Here is a 20,747-nt window from a genome sequence, read left to right as displayed (position 1 = left end):
CCCGCCCTCGGACACTCTCTCTCCCTTAGTCTTCCCACGGGCTCTCTCTACCTCTGAGTCTGGCCTCGGACTCTCCCTGACTCCCAAAGCCTGCCCTCGGGCACTGTCCCACTCCTGGTCCAGCCATTGCCCCGGACCCACAGACTCACCAGTCCTTGTGCTGCTTTGTACACGGGCGAGATGGACAGATCCGCACATTTCACCTCCCAGACTTGCACAGCATCGAACCAGTGGTCAGGCGCTGCCGAATTATCCCATCGATAATAGGGCCGAGGGCTCTCGATGACATGATCCTGGGGAAGAGAGAGAGGAACAGAGCGAGGGAGGTGGGGTGGCGGGGAAAACAGACAACGTGTCAGAACCTGGTGAGGTGAAGAGAGCCGGAGGCCCAGGAGGGAGTGGGGAAGATGTGTGTTACCGGGAGTCTGTAGAAATACTGATCAGATTGTATTCCAACTGGGGAAATGGGGTCCAGCTCAGGGAACCACAGCTCAGGTTTTGGTGGGAGCGCAGCACAGAGTCAACGCACCAATATCAGGGAGAAAAGAGTCACATTCGGAAGATACATTATACAGACTCGTCCTCCTGTTCCTGTGTAACAGGCTCGAGGGGCTGAATGGGCCTCCTCCTGTTCCTGTGTAACAGGCTCGAGGGGCTGAATGGGCCTACTCCTGTTCCTGTGTAACAGGCTCGAGGGGCTGAATGTGCCTCCTCCTGTTCCTGTGTAACAGGCTCGAGGGGCCGAATCGGCCTCCTCCTGTTCCTGTGTAACAGGCTCGAGGGGCTGAATGGGCCTCCTCCTGTTCCTGTGTAACAGGCTCGAGAGGCTGAATGGGCCTCCTCCTGTTCCTGTGTAACAGGCTCGAGAAGGGGCTGAATGGGATCCTCCTGTTCCTGTGTAACAGGCTCGAGGGGGCTGAATGGGATCCTCCTGTTCCTGTGTAACAGGCTCGAGTATCCCCTGATTCTCACCAGGCCTCACCTTGAAGAACTTGGCATGTTGCTCCAAATCCTCATCCTTGAAGCCTGTCCCAATCTGGAAGGAGAGAGAGAGAGAGAGAGAGAGAGAGAGAGTGTGAGAGAGAGAGACCAGTTACACAGCCTGGTTATTCTCAAGGAGAGGGGCCAAGCAGTGTGGGGGCCTGGGTGTGAGGCCCCAGGGGCAGCGAGACCCCAGGGGCAGCGACAGCCGGGGCTCTTGTCCGACAGATCACACTCACCTTGCAGATGGTTTGAAACTCCTCACTGTCTTCTTCGTAACAGGCCAATAGGAAGCCCCCGTACATGCCAGTCCGCTTCCCCCTCCCGTGGTAAGCTCCAATAACAACCAGGTCCAGAGTATCCCCCACACCATCCAGGTAATCCTTCTTCAACTGTGCGACAGGGAGAGAGAGAGACAGAGACTTTCACATCAGGAAACAGCCCCTGGAGCACAATCTGACTGCAGCCACCTCAGGAGGTATGAGGGGCCACTGACTACAGGCTCCATCGAATAGGGAGAGAGAGAGAGAGACAGAGAGAGAGAGAGAGAGACAGAGAGAGAGGCAGAGAGATTTAGGGAGGGAATTACAGAGTTCAGGGCCCCCAAGCCCTCCCTACACTCCCCACCTCCCACAACCCAACCAACAGGAGGATGAGAATTGTAGGAGCTGGAGGAGGTTACAGAGATAGGGAGGGAGGGGGAGAGGGAGGGATTTGAACAGGAGGATGAGAATTGTAGGGGCTGGAGGAGGTTACAGAGATAGGGAGGGAGGGGGTGAGGGAGGGATTTGAAGAGGAGGATGAGAATTGTAGGGGCTGGAGGAGGTTACAGAGATAGGGAGGGAGGGGGTGAGGGACCACAGAGAATTTTAAAATCGAGGCAGTGTACAAGCAGATATTTGTCCAGACGCTCAGGACCGGGTTCAGCAGGTGGTGAACTCCCAGGGTTTGGACTCAGGCAGATTCCAGGGAGAGGGATGGGGTCAGGAGCGAGGGGACAGAGGATGGTGTGGGTCTCCCCACGTGTGAATCTCTGCTCCTTTAGGACTGAATGAGAGATGAGATGGTGGAGAGAGAGAGAGAGAGAGGATCAGTGTGAAAACTGACGCTGTGTTTGCTGCCGGGCCGGTCTGTCCAGTTCGGGGCAGCAGTTTAGGGAGGATGTCAAAGGGCCCGGAGACTGTGTGGAGGGGGTTTCCCAGGGGGTCCAGTTCAGACGGAGAGAGACACGGGGGGGAGCCGGGGTCTGGGTGACTGTGTGGAGGGGGTTTCCCAGGGGGATAAGGGGGTCCCAGTTCACACGGAGAGAGACACGGGGGGAGTCGGGGTCTGGGAGACTGTGTGGAGGGGGTTTCCCAAGGGCTCCCAGTTCACACGGAGAGCGACGCGGGGGGAGCCGGGGTCTGGGAGACTGTGTGGAGGGGGTTTCCCAAGGGCTCCCAGTTCACACGGAGAGAGACACGGGGGGAAGCCGGGGTCTGGGAGACTGTGTGGAGGGGGTTTCCCAGGGGATAAGGGGGTCCCAGTTCACACGGAGAGAGAGAAGGGGGGGAGTCGGGGTCTGGGAGACTGTGTGGAGGGGGTTTCCCAAGGGCTCCCAGTTCACACGGAGAGAGACACGGGGGGGAAGTCGGGGTCTGGTTCTCCGTTAGGCAGAGAAGGTGAAGGGCGGGGGGGAGATTGAACACAGACATTGAAAACCAGGAAGGGTTTGCGATGGAGTCAATGCGGAGAAACTGTTTCTGATCAGTCGGAAATCAGGGAACAGGATTTAAAACAATCGGAGAGAGAAGCAGAGGAGGAAAGATGAAGTCACAGTGTTTTAAACACAGCCAGTTGTTGTGATCTGGAAGGCGCTGCCCGAAAGGGCGTCGGAAGCAGATTCAATCGGCATTTTCAAAAAGGGGAAATCGGATAAATACTCGAAGGGGGAACAGTTACAGGGAGACGGAGGGAGGGAGGGGGGAGGATAATTCATTAACTGGATCACTCAGTCAGAGACGGAACAGGCGCGATGGGCCGAATGGGCTCCTTCTGTGTTTATATTAGGGAATCATTGTAAAATTAGGAAGGTTGCAAACATTATTAGGCCGCTTGGAGATAACCCGACTCCAGCACTACCCCCACTGTACCTTCAACCAATTGTGTGACCGCTTCGCAATCTCATAGGTCGCGTCCACTTCCAGCGTTTTCACCATCAGTCCCTCACACGAATCTGATCCAAGACAACATGGGTTAGTGTGAGACCCGTCCACTCCCTCACAGTCTGACACAGGACAGTGTGTGTCAGTGTGAGATCTGTCCACTCCCTCACAGCCTGACACAGGACAGTGTGTGTCAGTGTGAGATCTGTCCACTCTCTCACAGCCTGACACAGGACAGTGTGTGTCAGTGTGAGATCTGTCCACTCTCTCACAGTCTGACACAGGACAGTGTGCGCCAGTGAGAGAACAGTCCACTCTCTCACAGGCGCAGGTGCCTGTGCGTACAGGCCTAGGTGCTATGCAACACTAACCTTTAATGGACTGCTCCAGGAAGTCCGCAATCTCCTCCGTGTCCGAGCTCGCCATGGACTGTGCAAACATAAACTCCCCCTCCACCTCTGTGAACGCTTCTCGCAATAGCTGCCGTCGTTTGAGAAGAGGTTCCTTCACCAGGGACTAGGGAGAGAGAGAGGGAGAGAATGAGACAGATCGAGAGAGGGACCGAGAGAGGGAGGGAGGGAGAGGGACCGAGAGAGGGAGGGAGGGAGAGGGACCGAGAGAGGGAGGGAGGGAGAGGGACCGAGAGAGGGAGGGAGGGAGAGGGACCGAGAGAGGGAGGGAGGGAGAGGGACCGAGAGAGGGAGGGAGGGAGAGGGACCGAGAGAGGGAGGGAGGGAGAGGGACCGAGAGAGGGAGGGAGGGAGAGGGACCGAGAGAGGGAGGGAGGGAGAGGGACCGAGAGGGGAGGGAGGGAGGGAGAGGGACCGAGAGAGGGAGGGAGGGAGAGGGACCGAGAGAGGGAGGGAGGGAGAGGGACCGAGAGAGGGAGGGAGGGAGAGGGACCGAGAGAGGGAGGGAGGGAGAGGGACCGAGAGAGGGAGGGAGGGAGAGGGACCGAGAGAGGGAGGGAGGGAGAGGGACCGAGAGAGGGAGGGAGGGAGAGGGACCGAGAGAGGGAGGCAGGGAGAGGGATCGAGAGAGGGAGGCAGGGAGAGGGATCGAGAGAGGGAGGGAGGGAGAGGGACCAAGAGAGGGAGGGAGGGAGAGGGAGCGAGAGAGGGAGGGAGGGAGAGGGACCGAGAGAGGGAGGGAGGGACAGGGAGTGAGAGAGGGAGGGAGGGACAGGGAGCGAGAGAGGGAGGGACGGACAGGGACCGAGTGAGGGAGAGGGATCGAGAGAGGGAGAGGGACCGAGAGAGGGAGAGGGACCGAGAGAGGGAGCGGGATCGAGCGAGGGAGAGGGACCGAGAGAGGGAGAGAGACCGAGAGAGGGAAGGGATCGAGAGAGGGAGAGGGACTGAGAGGGGGAGAGAGACCGAGAGAGGGACCGAGAGAGGGAGGGGTAGCGAGAGAGGGAGAGGGAGAGAGAGGGAGAGGGAGAGAGAGGGAGAGAGGGAGAGGGACGGAGGGAGGGAGTGTGAGGGGTCAGAGCTGACACTGGAATGCTCACCTGTCCGTTGAGGTAAAGCAGGTCGAAGGCGTAAACACAGACCTGGACCGTGATATCGGCAGCATCAACATCCTGACAGAGAGAAACAAACCCACCGGTTACACAGAACGATCCCGGGGGGGGTGGGGGGCGGTTACAGGGGACGATCCCGGGGGAGTGGGGGCCAGTTACAGGGGGCGATCCCGGGGCCGGTTACTGGGGACGATCCCGGAGGTGGGGGGGGAGGGGGCCGGTTACTGGGGATGATCCCGGACACGGGGGTGACCCTGGGGACCTGGACCCCGGCCTTATCCCCACTTTCCCCTGCTCTCCGCCTACCTTGCGTTTCCGGGTGGTCAGCACCTGGAAAGGTTGGATCTGCCTCTTCTCCTGGTCCCAGGCCACAGCCTCGGAGTCAATGACACAGGATTTGACGTGTGCCTTTCTCACCTGCAAATCAAAGCCCAGCATTAATTCCAGGATCAGAGAATCGAAAAGCTGCGGGCGCTGGAAATCAAACAGAAACAGGAGATGCAGCAGGTCTGACAGTGTCTGTGGAGGGAGAGGAGCGGGGTTACAGGTAAACAGGGTTACAGGTGAACAGGGTTACAGGGGAACAGGGCTACAGGGGAACAGGGTTACATGGGAACAGGGCTACAGGGGAACAGGGCTACAGGGGAACAGGGCTACAGGGGAACAGGGCTACAGGGGAACAGGGCTACAGGGGAACAGGGCTACAGGGGAACAGGGGAACAGGGCTACAGGGGAACAGGGCTACAGGGGAACAGGGCTACAGGGGAACAGGGCTACAGGGGAACAGGGCTACAGGGGAACAGGGCTACAGCGGAACAGGGCTACAGCGGAACAGGGCTACAGCGGAACAGGGCTACAGCGGAACAGGGCTACAGCGGAACAGGGCTACAGCGGAACAGGGCTACAGCGGAACAGGGGTAATTTGGAACAGGGTTACAGCGAAACAGGGTTAATTTGGAACAGGGTTACAGCGAAACAGGGTTAATCTGGAACAGGGTTACAGCGAAACAGGGTTACAGCGAAACAGGGTTACAGCGAAACAGGGTTACAGCGAAACAGGGTTAATGTGGAACTGGGTTAATGTGGAACTGGGTTACAGCGGAACAGGGTTAACGCGAAACAGGGTTACAGCGAAACAGGGTTACAGCGAAACAGGGTTAACATGGAACAGGGTTACAGCGAAACAGGGTTACAGGTAAACAGGGTTAAAGCGAAACAGGGTTACAGGTAAACAGGGCTACAGCGAAACAGGGTTACAGCGAAACAGGGTTACAGGTAAACAGGGTTACAGCGAAACAGGGTTACAGCGAAACAGGGTTACAGGTAAACAGGGTTACAGCGAAACAGGGTTAACGTGGAACAGGGTTACAGCGAAACAGGGTTACATGTAAACAGGGCTACAGCGAAACAGGGTTAACGTGGAACAGGGTTACAGCGAAACAGGGTTACAGCGAAACAGGGGGAGCATGAGGGGGCTGTGGGAGCTGGAGGGGGAGCAGGAGGGGTGGGGCCAGGGGAAGAGGGGCGGGGCCAGGGGAGGAGGGGCGGGGTCGGGGAGCGGGAGGGGCGGGGCCAGGGGGAGCGGGAGGGGCGGGGCCGGGGGGAGCAAAGGGGAAGGTCAGGGGTCGGTTGGAGGGTCGGAGAGTTTAAATGACTCTGAGTGTGAGCTGATTGATTTTGGCAGGAAGAATATGGAGAGAGTGTAAAATAAAGAGAGAAACTCTAAAGGAGGTGCAGGAACAGAGGGACGCGGTGTAGATGTACACAGGTCAGTGAAGGTGGCAGGACATGTTGAGAGAGCAGTTAATAAAGTAAATAGTATCTTAGGCTTTATTAACAGGGGCTTAAGTTAAGAGTAAGGGGGTGATGTTGAACTTGTATAAAACACGAGTTAGTTCTCATCTGGAGTTCTGCCTCCAGTTCTGGGCTCCATACTTGAGGAAGGATGTGAAGATATTGGAGAGAGTACAGAGGAGATTCACAAGAATGATTCCCGGGATGAAGAACTGTAGCTATGAGGAAAATTGGAGAGGTTGGGACTGTTTTCCTTGGAGTTAAGGAGGCTGAGAGGAGATTTGACAGAGGTATTCAAGATCCTGAGGGGTGAGGACAGGGTAAAGAGTGAGAAACTGTTCCCACTCAAAAGGACATCAAGAACGAGAGGGCACAGATTCAAAATAATGGGCAAAAGGAGTAAATGTGATATAAGGAAAAATATATTTCACCCAGAGGCTGGTTGGAGTCTGGAACAAACTTCCTGAGAGGGGGGTGAAGGCAGGTTTGATCGAGGTATTTAAAAGAGAATTGGATTGTTACCTGAAAGGAGAGAATGTGTAAGGTTACAGAGATAAGGCAGGGGAGTGGGACTAGGTGGAAATGCTCTTTCAGAGAGCCAGTGCTGACTGGATGGGCCGAATGGCAGCCTCCTGTGCTGGAAAGGTTCTGTGATAATGGTTCTGGGGGGGGTGCAGGAGTGTGGGAAATGGTTGTCCACAGTCTTGTCAACCAGAGTGAACGGGGGGAGTGGGGGGAATGTGGCTGAAATCCCCACCCCATCACCCTTCCGCCCCCATCGGGAGGTGTAGTCGAGGAGCTGTGGGAGTCGGTGGGCTTGTCCCGAGGATTAGTTGACAGTCTATCACCAAAAATGGAGACGGAGGGGCCAAGGAAGGGAAGGGAATGTGGGAGATGGACCATGTGAAGCTGGGAGAGGGGTGGAAACTGGAAGCAAAGTGATGAATCTTTCCAGGTCCAGACGAGAGCAGGAAATGGCACCGATACAGTCATGGTTTACCAGAAAGAGAATTGTAGCAGGGGTCCTGTGTAGGACTGGAACAAGGAATGTTCCACATATCCCATAAAGAGACAGGAATAACTGGGGCCCATGCGGGTGCCCATAGCCACACCTTTTATTTGGAGGAAGTGAGACAAGTGAAAGGGGAAATTGTTCAGTGAGAGAACAAGTTCAGCCAGGCGGAGGAGAGCGGTGGAGGATGGGGATTGTTCGGGCCTCTGTCTGAGGAAGAAGCGGAGAGCCCTCAGACCGTCCCAGTGGGGGATGGAGATGTAGAGGGACTGGACGTCCATGGTGAAGAGGTTCAGCCAGGCGGAGGAGAGAGGTGGTGGATGGGGATTGTTCGGGCCTCTGTTCGAGGAATAAGCGGAGAACCCTCAGACCGTCCCGGTGGGGGATGGAGATGTAGAGGGACTGGACGTCCATGGTGAAGAGGTTCAGCCAGGCGGAGGAGAGAGGTGGTGGATGGGGATTGTTCGGGCCTCTGTCTGAGGAAGAAGCAGAGAGCCCTCAGACCATCCCGGTGGGGGATGGAGGTGTAGAGGGACTGGACGTCCATGGTGAAGAGGGGGCAGTTAGAGCCAGGGAACTGGAAATTGTTGAAATGACGTAGGGCATCAGGAGAATCACGAACGTAAGTGGGAAGTGACTGGACAAGGGGAGAGAAAACAGTCAAGATGGGAAGAAATGTGTTCTGTGGGGCAGGAACAGACTGAAGCGATAGGGACCAGGACAGTCCTTTGGGTGGGTTTTGGGAAGGTGGTGGATGTGGGCTGGGTGGAGCTGGTGGACGATGAGGTTGGAAGGAAGATGACCAGAGATGAGGTCATGGACTGTCCTGGAAACATTGGCTTGATGTTTGGTGGTGGGGTCAGGGAGCAGGGGCAGGTAGTACTGAGTGTCAGGGAGGTTCACACACCAGACAACAGCAGCACCGCCCCGGTCAGCACATTGTGATTCAGGAATTAATTCCGGCAATTCATCGAGGCTGGGAATGAGAAAGACTCAGGGTCAAACATGTCACAGACACCACTGGCCCCCAGAGTGTTTAACCCAGGGAGACGGGCAAAGTGCCCACCTCATTGACAGTAATGAACTGCTGGGTATTATACCGATATCATCAACCCATCGATGGAAATGTTGCATACGGTCAGCTCGCTGTACCTTAGGAAGCCTGCTGACAATGTCGGGGTACTTGGTGGTGTTATTCTCTTGATTGCGACTGTAAATGTGAATTTCGCCTGTATCCAGCATGTGAATCTGGGAAGTAGAAACAGCACAAAACATCACCCACATCAGGGAAAGTTACCGATCCAACCGAGGGGATTGCAATACATGGGGAAATACATGGGGAAATACATGGGGAGCAATCCCTAAACTGCCTGGATCTCGATACACTCGCAGCCACAGCTGTCTGGCAATGAAGCAGGAGCCCCAATACACCCAACCCCGACTGTAATACCCAGACCCTGACATACCCACATCATTACCCCAATACTCCCAACCCCGACTGTAATACCCAGACCCTGACCTACCCACATCAGGAGCCCCAATACTCCCAAACCCGACTGTAATACCCAGACCCTGACCTACCCACATCAGGAGCCCCAATACTCCCAAACCCGACTGTAATACCCAACCCTGACATACCCACATCATTACCCCCAATACACCCAACCTCGACTGTATTACCCAGACCCTGACTTACCCACATCAGGAGCCCCAATACTCCCAAACCCGACTGGAATACCCAGACCCTGACCTACCCACATCATTACCCCAATACTCCCAAACCCGACTATAATACCCAGACCCTGACAAACCCATATCATTACCCCCAATACTCCCAACCCCGACTGTAATATCCAGACCCTAACCTACCCACATCATTACCCCCAATACTCCCAAACCCGACTGTAATATCCAGACCCTGACCTACCCACATCAGGAGCCCCAATACTCCCAAACCCGACTGTAATACACAAACCCACATCATTACCCCCAATACTCCCAAACCCGACTGTAATATCCAGACCCTAACCTACCCACATCATTACCCCCAATACTCCCAACCCCGACTGTGATACCCAGACCCTAACCTACCCACATCATTACCCCCAATACTCCCAACCCCGACTGTAATACCAAGACCCTGACAAACCCACATCATTACCCCCAATACACCCAACCCCGACTGTAATATCCAGACCCTGACATACCCACATCATAACCCCAATACACCCAACCCCGACTGTAATATACAGACCCTGACAAACCCACATCATTACCCCCAATACTTCCAAACCCGACTGTAATACCCAGACCCTGACAAACCCACATCATTACCCCAATACTCCCAAACTCGACTTTAATATCCAGACCCTGACAAACCCACATCAGGAGCCCCAATACTCCCAAACCCGACTATAATACCCAGACCCTGACAAACCCACATCATAACCCCCAATACTCCCAAACCCGACTGTAATACCCAGATCCTGACAAACCCACATCATTACCCCCAATACTCCTAAACCCGACTGTAATATCCAGACCCTGACAAACCCACATCAGGAGCCCCAATACTCCCAAACCCGACTGGAATACCCAGACCCTGACAAACCCACATCATTACCCCCAATACTCCTAAACCCGACTGTAATATCCAGACCCTGACAAACCCACATCAGGAGCCCCAATACTCCCAACCCCGACTGTAATACCCAGACCCTAACCCACCCACATCATTACCCCAATACTCCCAAACCCGACTGTAATACCCAGACCCTGACATACCCACATCATTACCCCAATAGTCCCAAACCCGACTGTAATATCCAGACCCTGACAAACCCACATCATTACCCACAATACTCCCAAACCCGTCTGTAATACCCAGACCCTGACAAACCCACATCATTACCCCAATACTCCCAAACCCGACTGGAATACCCAGACCCTGACAAACCCACATCATTACCCCCAATACTCCCAACCCCGACTGTAATACCCAGACCCTGACAAACCCACATCAGGAGCCCCAATACTCCCAACCCCGACTGTAATATCCAGACCCTGACAAACCCACATCATTACCCCAATACTCCCAAACCCGACTGGAATACCCAGACCCTGACAAACCCACATCATTACCCCCAATACTCCCAACCCCGACTGGAATACCCAGACCCTGACAAACCCACATCATTACCCCAATACTCCCAAACCCGACTGTAATATCGAGACCCTGACAAACCCACATCATTACCCCCAATACTCCCAAACCCGACTGTAATACCCACAACCTGACAAACCCACATCATTACCCCCAATACTCCCAAACCCGACTGTAATACACAGACCCTGACAAACCCACATCATTACCCCCAATACTCCTAAACCCGACTGTAATACACAGACCCTGACAAACCCACATCAGGAGTCCCAATACTCCCAAACCCGACTGTAATACCCAGACCCTGACAAACCCACATCATTAACCCCAATACTCCCAACCCCGACTGGAATACCCAGACCCTGACAAACCCACATCATTACCCCAAATACTCTCAAACCCGACTGTAATATCCAGACCCTGACAAACCCACATCATTACCCCCAATAATCCCAAACCCGACTGTAATATCCAGACCCTGACAAACCCACATCATTACCCCCAATACTCCCAACCCCGACTGTAATATCCAGACCCTGACAAACCCACATCATTACCCCCAATACTCCCAAACCCGACTGAAATATCCAGACCCTGACAAACCCACATCATTACCCCCAATACACCCAAATCCGACTGTAACATCCAGACCCTGACAAACCCACATCATTACCCCCAATACACCCAACCCAGACTGTAATACCCAGAACCTGACAAACCCACATCAGGAGCCCCAATACTCCCAAAGCCGACTGTAATATCCAGACCTTGACAAACCCACATCATTACCCCCAATACACCCAAACCCGACTGTAATACCCAGACCCTGACAAACCCACATCAGGAGCCCCAACACTCCCAAACCCGACTGTAATACCCAGACCCTGACATACCCACATCATTACCCCCAAACCCGACTGTAATACCCAGACCCTGACAAACCCACATCATTACCCCAATACTCCCAACTCCGACTGTAATACCCAGACCCTGACAAACCCACATCATTACCCCAAATACTCCCAAACCCGACTGTAATACCCAGACCCTGACAAACCCACATCATTACCCCAATACTCTCAACCCCGACTGTAATACCCAGACCCTGACAAACCCACATCATTACCCCCAATACTCTCAACCCCGACTGTAATACCCAGACCCTGACAAACCCACATCATTACCCCCAATACTCCCAAACCCGACTGTAATACCCAGACCCTGACAAACCCACATCATTACCCCCAATACTCCCAAACCCGTCTGTAATATCCAGACCCTGACAAACCCACATCATTACCCCCAATACTCCTGACCCCCAATGTCTGGGGGCAGGGATTGAGAGCTGGTGTTGGGTGAGATTTGGAGGTAGGGAACATTGTTCTTACCTGTGCCCTCTCCCCATCGTATTTATATTCACAAGTGAAAGCAGCCTCATCGAATCTCTTCATCACCTCTCCAATCCCCTTGGTCGGGTGGGCAAGCATTGGTTTCAGGGGGATTCCTGCAGATCAACACAGCTCATTTACCCATCAGCTATCACAGGGATCACAGCAGACCCACATCCGTCATTAATCCCCACCACACAAGGAGGTATTAATCCCCAACACCAAACCATCACACAATGAGGTATTAATCCCCACCACCAACCCATCACACAATGAGGTATTAATCCCCACCGCCAACCCATAACACAATGAGGTATTAATCCCCACTGCCAACCCATAACACAATGAGATATTAATCCCCACCGCCAACCCATCACACAATGAGGTATTAATCCCCACCGCCAACCCATAACACAATGAGATATTAATCCCCACCGCCAACCCATCACACAATGAGGTATTAATCCCCACCACCAACCCATCACACAATGAGGTATTAATCCCCACCGCCAACCCATCACACAATGAGATATTAATCCCCACCGCCAACCCATCACACAATGAGGTATTAATCCCCACCACCAACCCATCACACAATGAGGTATTAATCCCCACTGCCAACCCATCACACAATGAGGTATTAATCCCCACCGCCAACCCATCAGACAATGAGATATTAATCCCCACCAACCCACCACACAATGAGATATTAATCCCCACCACCAACCCATCAGACAATGAGATATTAATCCCCAACCCATCACACAATGAGGTATTAATCCCCACCGCCAACCCATCACACAATGAGGTATTAATCCCCACCGTCAACCCACCACACAATGAGGTATTAATCCCCATCAAGCCATCACACAATGAGGTATTAATCCCCACCAACCCACCACACAATGAGATATTAATCCCCACCACCAACCCATCAGACAATGAGATATTAATCTCCACCAACCCATCACACAATGAGGTATTAATCCCCACCATCCCATCACACAATGAGGTATTAATCCCCACCGCCAACCCATCACACAATGAGGTATTAATCCCCACTGCCAACCCACCACACAATGAGGTATTAATCCCCATCAAGCCATCACACAATGAGGTATTAATCCCCACCAACCCACCACACAATGAGGTATTAATCCCCATCAAGCCATCACACAATGAGGTATTAATCCCCACCAACCCACCACACAATGAGGTATTAATCCCCATCAACCCATCACACAATGAGGTATTAATCCCCACCGCCAACCCATCACACAATGAGGTATTAATCCCCACCAACCCATCACACAATGAGGTATTAATCCCCACCAACCCATCACACAATGAGGTATTAATCCCCACCAACCCATCACACAATGAGGTATTAATCCCCACCAACCCATCACACAATGAGGTATTAATCCCCAATACCAACCCATCACACAATGAGATATTAATCCCCACCACCAACCCATCAGACAATGAGATATTAATCCCCACCAACCCATCACACAATGAGGTATTAATCCCCACCACCAACCCATCACACAATGAGATATTAATCCCCACCAACCCATCACACAATGAGGTATTAATCCCCATCAAGCCATCACACAATGAGGTATTAATCCCCATCAAGCCATCACACAATGAGGTATTAATCCCCACCAACCCACCACACAATGAGGTATTAATCCCCATCAAGCCATCACACAATGAGGTATTAATCCCCACCAACCCATCACACAATGAGGTATTAATCCCCACCACCAACCCATCACACAATGAGGTATTAATCCCCACCACCAACCCATCACACAATGAGGTATTAATCCCCACCGCCAACCCACCACACAGAGGTATTAATCCCCACCGCCAACCCACCACACAATGAGGTATTAATCCCCACCAACCCATCACACAATGTGGTATTAATCCCCACCGCCAACCCATCACACAATGAGGTATTAATCCCCACCGCCAACCCATCACATAATGAGGTATTAAACCCCACCACCAACCCATCGCCCCAGTTACCCGGCGTCGCTCTCGCCCCAGTTACCCGGCGTCGCTCTCGCCCCAGTTACCCGGCGTCACTCTTGCCCCAGTTACCCGGCTTCCCTCTCGCCCCAGTGACCCGGCTTCCCTCTCGCCCCAGTGACCCGGCGTCACTCTCGCCCCAGTGACCCGGCGTCGCTCTCGCCCCAGTGACCCGGCGTCGCTCTCGCCCCAGTTACCCTGCGTCGCTCTCGCCCCAGTTACCCTGCGTCACTCTCGCCGCAGTTACCCGGTGTCACTCTCGCCCCAGTTACCCGGTGTCACATTCGCCCCAGTTACCCAGTGTCACTCTCGCCCCAGTGACCCGGCGTCACTCTCGCCCCAGTGACCCGGCGTCGCTCTCGCCCCAGTGACCCGGCGTCACTCTCGCCCCAGTGACCCGGCGTCACTCTCGCCCCAGTTACCCGGCGTCACTCTCGCCCCAGTTACCCGGTGTCACGCTCGCCCCAGTGAGCTGGTTTGACTCTCCCCCCTGAGCCTGTTTACCTGCTGTCAGTTTACAATGCTGCGGAAGACTGTCAATTCCTTCCTTCATCATAACTGGGATGATCACATCGTAACTCGGCAACTCACTGAAAAACAGACACCGGGGTCAGCGGGTGGTCACAGGCTGAGGACGAGCGTATAACAGTGAGTGAGGGGGAAATGAGGGGGGGGTCAGACTGAGGACGAGTATATCTCAATGAGCGAGGGGACTAGAACTGAGGTCGAGTATATCTCAATGAGCGAGGGAGCTGGAACTGAGGACGAGTATATCTCAATGAGCGACGGGACTGGAACTGAGGACGAGGATATCTCAATGAGCGAGGGGACTGGAACTGAGGACGAGGATATCTCAATGAGCGAGGGGACTGGAACTGAGGACGAGTATATCTCAATGAGCGAGGGGACTGGAACTGAGGACGAGTATATCTCAATGAGCGACGGGACTGGAACTGGGGACGAGTATATCTCAATGAGCGAGGGGACAGGAACTGCGGATGAGTATATCTCAATGAGAGAGGGGACTGGAACTGAGGACGAGTATATCTCAATGAGCGAGGGGACAGGAACTGCGGATGAGTATATCTCAATGAGAGAGGGGACTGGAACTGAGGACGAGTATATCTCAATGAGTGAGGGGACTGGAACTGAGGACGAGTATATCTCAATGAGCGAGGGGACTGGAACTGAGGACGAGTATATCTCTGAGAGAGGGGACTGGAACTGAGGACGAGGATATCTCAGAGAGGGGACTGGAACTGGGGACGAGTATATCTCAATGAGCGAGGGGACAGGAACTGCGGATGAGTATATCTCAATGAGAGAGGGGACTGGAACTGAGGACGAGTATATCTCAATGAGCGAGGGGACAGGAACTGCGGATGAGTATATCTCAATGAGAGAGGGGACTGGAACTGAGGACGAGTATATCTCAATGAGCGAGGGGACTGGAACTGAGGACGAGTATATCTCTGAGAGAGGGGACTGGAACTGAGGACGAGGATATCTCAGAGAGGGGACTGGAACTGAGGACGAGTTTATCTCTGAGAGAGGGGTGTTCGATCTCCGCACTCACCAGTAAGTTTGTTTCAGGATCAGAGTCTTCTCCTCAATCCAGGATTTACGGCTCTCGACTGACATTTCCTTCCCGGCATCCAGGAGACCTGGGAAATTCACAGACAGTGAGACAGGGCCGGGAGACGGGGAGACAGGGCCGGGAGACGGGGAGACAGGGCGAGTGTTACAGGGCTGACTGCGAGCGTTACCTTGCTGGGGAGGTGTGAGACACACGGCCTGTGCGATTGCTGACAGAACGGACTGCTCTGCTAATCCAATACGCAGCTTTCCACTCAGAGACCTGGGGCACAAACACAGCCGGTTAGACACCAGGGAGCAGGCAGGGGGCGGAGAATAGGGAGGAGGGACAGAGGGCGGAGAATAGGGAGGGCGGAGAATAGGGAGGAGGGACAGAGGGCGGAGGATAGGGAGGAGGGAGAGATGGCGGAGAATAGGGAGGAGGGAGAGATGGCGGAGAATAGGAAGGAGGGAGAGATGGCGGAGGATAGGGAGGAGGGAGAGATGGCGGAGAATAGGGAGGAGGGAGAGATGGCGGAGAATAGGGAGGAGGGAGAGATGGCGGAGAATAGGGAGGAGGGAGAGATGGCGGAGAATAGGGAGGAGGGAGAGATGGCAGAGAATAGGGAGGAGGGAGAGATGGCGGAGAATAGGGAGGAGGGAGAGTGGGAAAGAGAGACAGACACAAGGAGAAGCAGTGGAGAGAGGGACAGAGAGAGAGAGAGAAACGGGCAGTGACTGGAAACAGGAGTTTTACCGGATGAGATATCGAGCCTCGGAGTGACGGCAGGCGACAAACATTCCTTTAATCACCTCGATCTTCTTATTCATCGACTGCAACACAGAGAGGGGAGAGTCAGAGCGTTAAACACACGCGCACACACGGGTCACGGCAAACACACGCGCTCACAGCAAACACACGCGCACACGGTCACGGCAAACACACGCGCTCACAGCAAACACACGCGCACACGGTCACGGCAAACACACCGCTCACGGCAAACACACGCGCACACGGTCACGGCAAACACACCGCTCACGGCAAACACACGCGCACACGGCAAACACACGCGCACATGGTCACGGCAAACACACGCGCACACGGCAAACACGCGCGCACACGGCAAACACACGCGCACATGGTCACGGCAAACACACGCGCACACGGCAAACACACGCGCACACGGCAAACACACCGCTCACGGCAAACACACGCGCACACGGCAAACACACGCGCACATGGTCACGGCAAACACGCGCACACGGCAAACACGCGCGCACACGGCAAACACGCGCGCACACGGCAAACACGCGCGCACACGGGTCGCGGCAAACACGTGCGCACACGGCAAACACACGCGCACACGGCAAACACACGCGCACACGGGTCGCGGCAAACACACGCGCTCACGGCAAACACACGCGCACACGGCAAACACACGCGCACACGGCAAACACACGCGCACACGGGTCGCGGCAAACACGCGCGCACACGGCAAACACACGCGCACACGGCAAACACACGCGCACACGGCAAACACACGCGCACACGGGTCGCGGCAAACACACGCGCTCACGGCAAACACACGCGCACACGGCAAACACGCGCACACGGCAAACACACGCGCACACGGGTCGCGGCAAACATGCGCGCACACGGCAAACACACGCGCACACGGCAAACACACGCGCACACGGCAAACACACGCGCACACGGTCACGGCAAACACACGCGCACACGGCAAACACACGCGCACACGGCAAACACACGCGCACACGGGTCGCGGCAAACACGCGCGCGCACACGGCAAACACGCGCGCGCACACGGCAAACACGCGCGCGCACACGGCAAACACACACGCGCTCACGGCAAACACACGCGCACACCGGTCGCGGCAAACACACGCGCACACGGCAAACACACGCGCACACGGTCACGGCAAACACACGCTCACGGCAAACACGCGCGCACACGGCAAACACACGCGCACACGGCAAACACACGCGCACACGGCAAACACACGCGCACACGGCAAACACACGCGCACACGGGTCGCGGCAAACACGCGCTCACGGCAAACACGCGCGCGCACACGGAAAACATGCGCGCACACGGCAAACACGCGCGCACACGGGTCGCGGCAAACACGCGCGCACACGGGTCGCGGCAAACACGCGCGCACACGGCAAACACGCGCGCACACGGGTCACGGCAATCACGTGCGCACACGGGTCACGGCAAACACACGCACACACGGGTCACAGCTTTCCCTAACCCCATCCCTCTCTCCTCGCGTCCTCACTACCTCTTCAACCACCAACCCCAGTCCTTCCTCTGCCCCGTGATGAAGAGATGTTAATGTCTATAATGTTATTGGAAATTATTTTTCAATTGGAATTGTAGTGTGTGTGTGTGTGTGTGTGTGTGTAGTGTGTGTGTGTAGTGTGTGTGTATGTGTGTATAGTGTGTGTGTGTAATGTGTGTGTGTAGTGTGTGTGTAATGTGTGTGTGTAATGTGTGTGTGTAGTGTGTGTGTGTAGTGTGTGTGTGTAGTGTGTGTGTGTAGTGTGTGTGTGTAGCGTGTGTGTGTAGCGTGTGTGTGTAGCGTGTGTGTGTAGCGTGTGTGTGTAGCGTGTGTGTGTAGCGTGTGTGTGTAGCGTGTGTGTGTAGCGTGTGTGTGTAGCGTGTGTGTGTGTGTAGTGTGTGTAGTGTGTGCGTGTGTGTGTAGTGTGTGCGTGTGTGTAGTGTGTGTGTGCGTGTGTAGTGTGTGTATGTGTGTGTGCAGTGTGTGTGTGTAGTGTGTGTGTGTGTAATGTGTGTGTGTGTAATGTGTGTGTGTGTAATGTGTGTGTGTGTGTAGTGTGTGTGTGTAGTGTGTGTGTGTAGTGTGTGTGTGTAGTGTGTGTGTGTAATGTGTGTGTGTAATGTGTGTGTGTGTGTAGTGTGTGTGTGTGTAATGTGTGTGTGTGTAGTGTGTGTGTGTGTAGTGTGTGTGTGTGTAGTGTGTGTGTGTGTGTGTAGTGTGTGTGTGTAGTGTGTGTGTGGGGATTAAAGCCAGCTAGTCTGGGGGCCTTGGCGTAGAGCAGTTTATAATAGTTAATGAGATAAATGCAGGGAGGAGAAGGTAAAGTGTAAATTTGGATTTGTTGAATAAACCATTGGAAATAATGGGTAAAATCTTGCACCTAGCTGGGAGACACCAAGCAGTGTGCTTATATTACCGATAAAATTGGTGCAACGAAAGGATATTACTGTTAGGGGAGGTAAAATTAAACGCCTAGGATGCAATGGAAAATGTACATTCAAAGGGGAAGCTAGGCATAAACAGAAAGGGGTTTGAGAGAGAGTCAGGAGCATTTAAGATCTAACCATCCTGTAAGTCCACGACTGTGTCTGCAAAGGGACCAAATTGCAGGGGGACCTCATTTTCAATTCGTAAGGTCAAATGTGCTGTGCCTGGTGACTGTTTAAAGTCTATGGGTCACTGTCTTGGTGAAGATTTAGCTGGGAGGGATTAATTTGGGGATTTGTTTAAATATTATTACGGTAGTAATTTGTAGACGTGTGTGTGTGTGTTTAATGTGTTGTTAAAGTAATAAATGTTTAAATTAGTTTTATATATAAAAACCTCTTGAGACTCAGTGGTCTTATTCCTGAATTCAGAGCTGCACCTCAAACATGCCAATTGAAAATAGAGGTTGTGACAGTGGTTCGAGTTTCCCTCTGGGATTGAAACAACTCAGCCTTTAGCAACAGCTGTGGGAGAACCCCGCCCCCCTGCTCTCCAGCACCTTCCACAGCAAGCTCTGCCCTCTGTCCACCCAGCTGGTACTCACAGCAGTGCCCGTCATGTGGGAAATTTCCTTCAGTTTGTTGAAGACGGTGGTGACGGTGAGTCGAGGCGGGGTGAACATGGTCCGCTGGGTGCTGCGGCTACTCTCAGCCACCAAACCTAAATCACCCTTCTCCTGGGCCTCAGCCTTCACCTTATCCAACTGGCGGCCTGCGGAAGCAGAGAGAGAGCACAGAGTGAGAAAGGCAGAGGGTTCAGGGGGAGAGGGGGATAGGGCCGGAGGGGAGGGGGGAGGGGAGGGGGGGGGGGAGGGGAAGGAGGGGAGGGGGTGAGTGATTGGGGACAGGTGTGTGGAGCTCAGGCCTGGCGATGTTACCCACCACTCACCCCCTCCTCCTCCTGAGGCCCCCTCCCCAGGAGCAGCCCTGGATGTGAGGCGCACCCGGTTGAAGAGCAGATCTCACCTGTCGCCTGAGCCACAGCTTTCATCAGGACAGTCTCTCCTACCCCCAGCTCCAGGCCCTGGTAAGCTGGCCCGAGCTGGTTCAGACACAGGTAGATACAGGGCAGGAGATCCTGTGGACTGAGGGCGATGACCGACCGGTACAGGTTACTGAGAGTCTTAATGTTCTTCAACCTGAGGAACAACAAAGCAGACAGAGTAAAAACCTCAATCGGAAAAAACCTAACCTCCCCCGCAACCCCCCCCACAGCGAGGGACCCCACCCCCCACAGCGAGGGACCCCACCCCCCACAGCGAGGGACCCCACCCCCCACAGCGAGGGACCCCACCCCCCACAGCGAGGGACCCCACCCCCCACAGCGAGGGACCCCACCCCCCACAGCGAGGGACCCCACCCCCCACAGCGAGGGACCCCACCCCCCACAGCGAGGGACCCCACCCCCCACAGCGAGGGACCCCACCCCCCACAGCGAGGGACCCCACCCCCCACAGCGAGGGACCCCACCCCCCACAGCGAGGGACCCCACCCCCCACAGCGAGGGACCCCACCCCCCACAGCGAGGGACCCCACCCCCCACAGCGAGGGACCCCACCCCCCACAGCGAGGGACCTCACCCCCCACAGCGAGGGACCTCACCCCCCACAGCGAGGGACCTCACCCCCCACAGCGAGGGACCTCACCCCCCACAGCGAGGGACCTCACCCCCCACAGCGAGGGACCTCACCCCCCACAGCGAGGGACCTCACCCCCCACAGCGAGGGACCCCACCCCCCACAGCGAGGGACCCCACCCCCCACAGCGAGGGACCCCACCCCCCACAGCGAGGGACCCCACCCCCCACAGCGAGGGACCCCACCCCCCACAGC

At 54.9% G+C, this 20,747-nt stretch overlaps 1 protein-coding gene across 1 annotated transcript in view; it reads right to left on the bottom strand.

Moving 5' to 3' along the window:
* Positions 1-149: 149 nt before the first annotated feature.
* lig1 (ligase I, DNA, ATP-dependent) overlaps positions 150-20,747 on the bottom strand; it is a gene marked incomplete at both ends in the record, with an annotated part of 42,855 nt that continues 22,257 nt past the window's right edge. The window contains 15 exons of the mRNA XM_078537511.1: positions 150-293; positions 983-1,036; positions 1,221-1,373; positions 3,114-3,196; positions 3,497-3,641; positions 4,636-4,707; positions 4,954-5,064; positions 8,606-8,701; positions 12,005-12,120; positions 14,552-14,637; positions 15,624-15,711; positions 15,814-15,905; positions 16,380-16,456; positions 19,461-19,627; positions 19,882-20,054. Of these exons, the coding sequence (XP_078393637.1) occupies positions 150-293; positions 983-1,036; positions 1,221-1,373; positions 3,114-3,196; positions 3,497-3,641; positions 4,636-4,707; positions 4,954-5,064; positions 8,606-8,701; positions 12,005-12,120; positions 14,552-14,637; positions 15,624-15,711; positions 15,814-15,905; positions 16,380-16,456; positions 19,461-19,627; positions 19,882-20,054 (1,657 nt within the window). The remainder of the gene's footprint in view (positions 294-982; positions 1,037-1,220; positions 1,374-3,113; positions 3,197-3,496; positions 3,642-4,635; positions 4,708-4,953; positions 5,065-8,605; positions 8,702-12,004; positions 12,121-14,551; positions 14,638-15,623; positions 15,712-15,813; positions 15,906-16,379; positions 16,457-19,460; positions 19,628-19,881; positions 20,055-20,747) is intronic.

The sequence above is a fragment of the Cetorhinus maximus genome, unplaced genomic scaffold (genome assembly GCF_964194155.1).
Source record: "Cetorhinus maximus unplaced genomic scaffold, sCetMax3.hap1.1 HAP1_SCAFFOLD_2504, whole genome shotgun sequence".
Taxonomy (NCBI): domain Eukaryota; kingdom Metazoa; phylum Chordata; class Chondrichthyes; order Lamniformes; family Cetorhinidae; genus Cetorhinus; species Cetorhinus maximus.
Note: the sequence above shows the minus strand (reverse complement) of the source record. Positions and strands in the feature narration are given on the sequence as shown.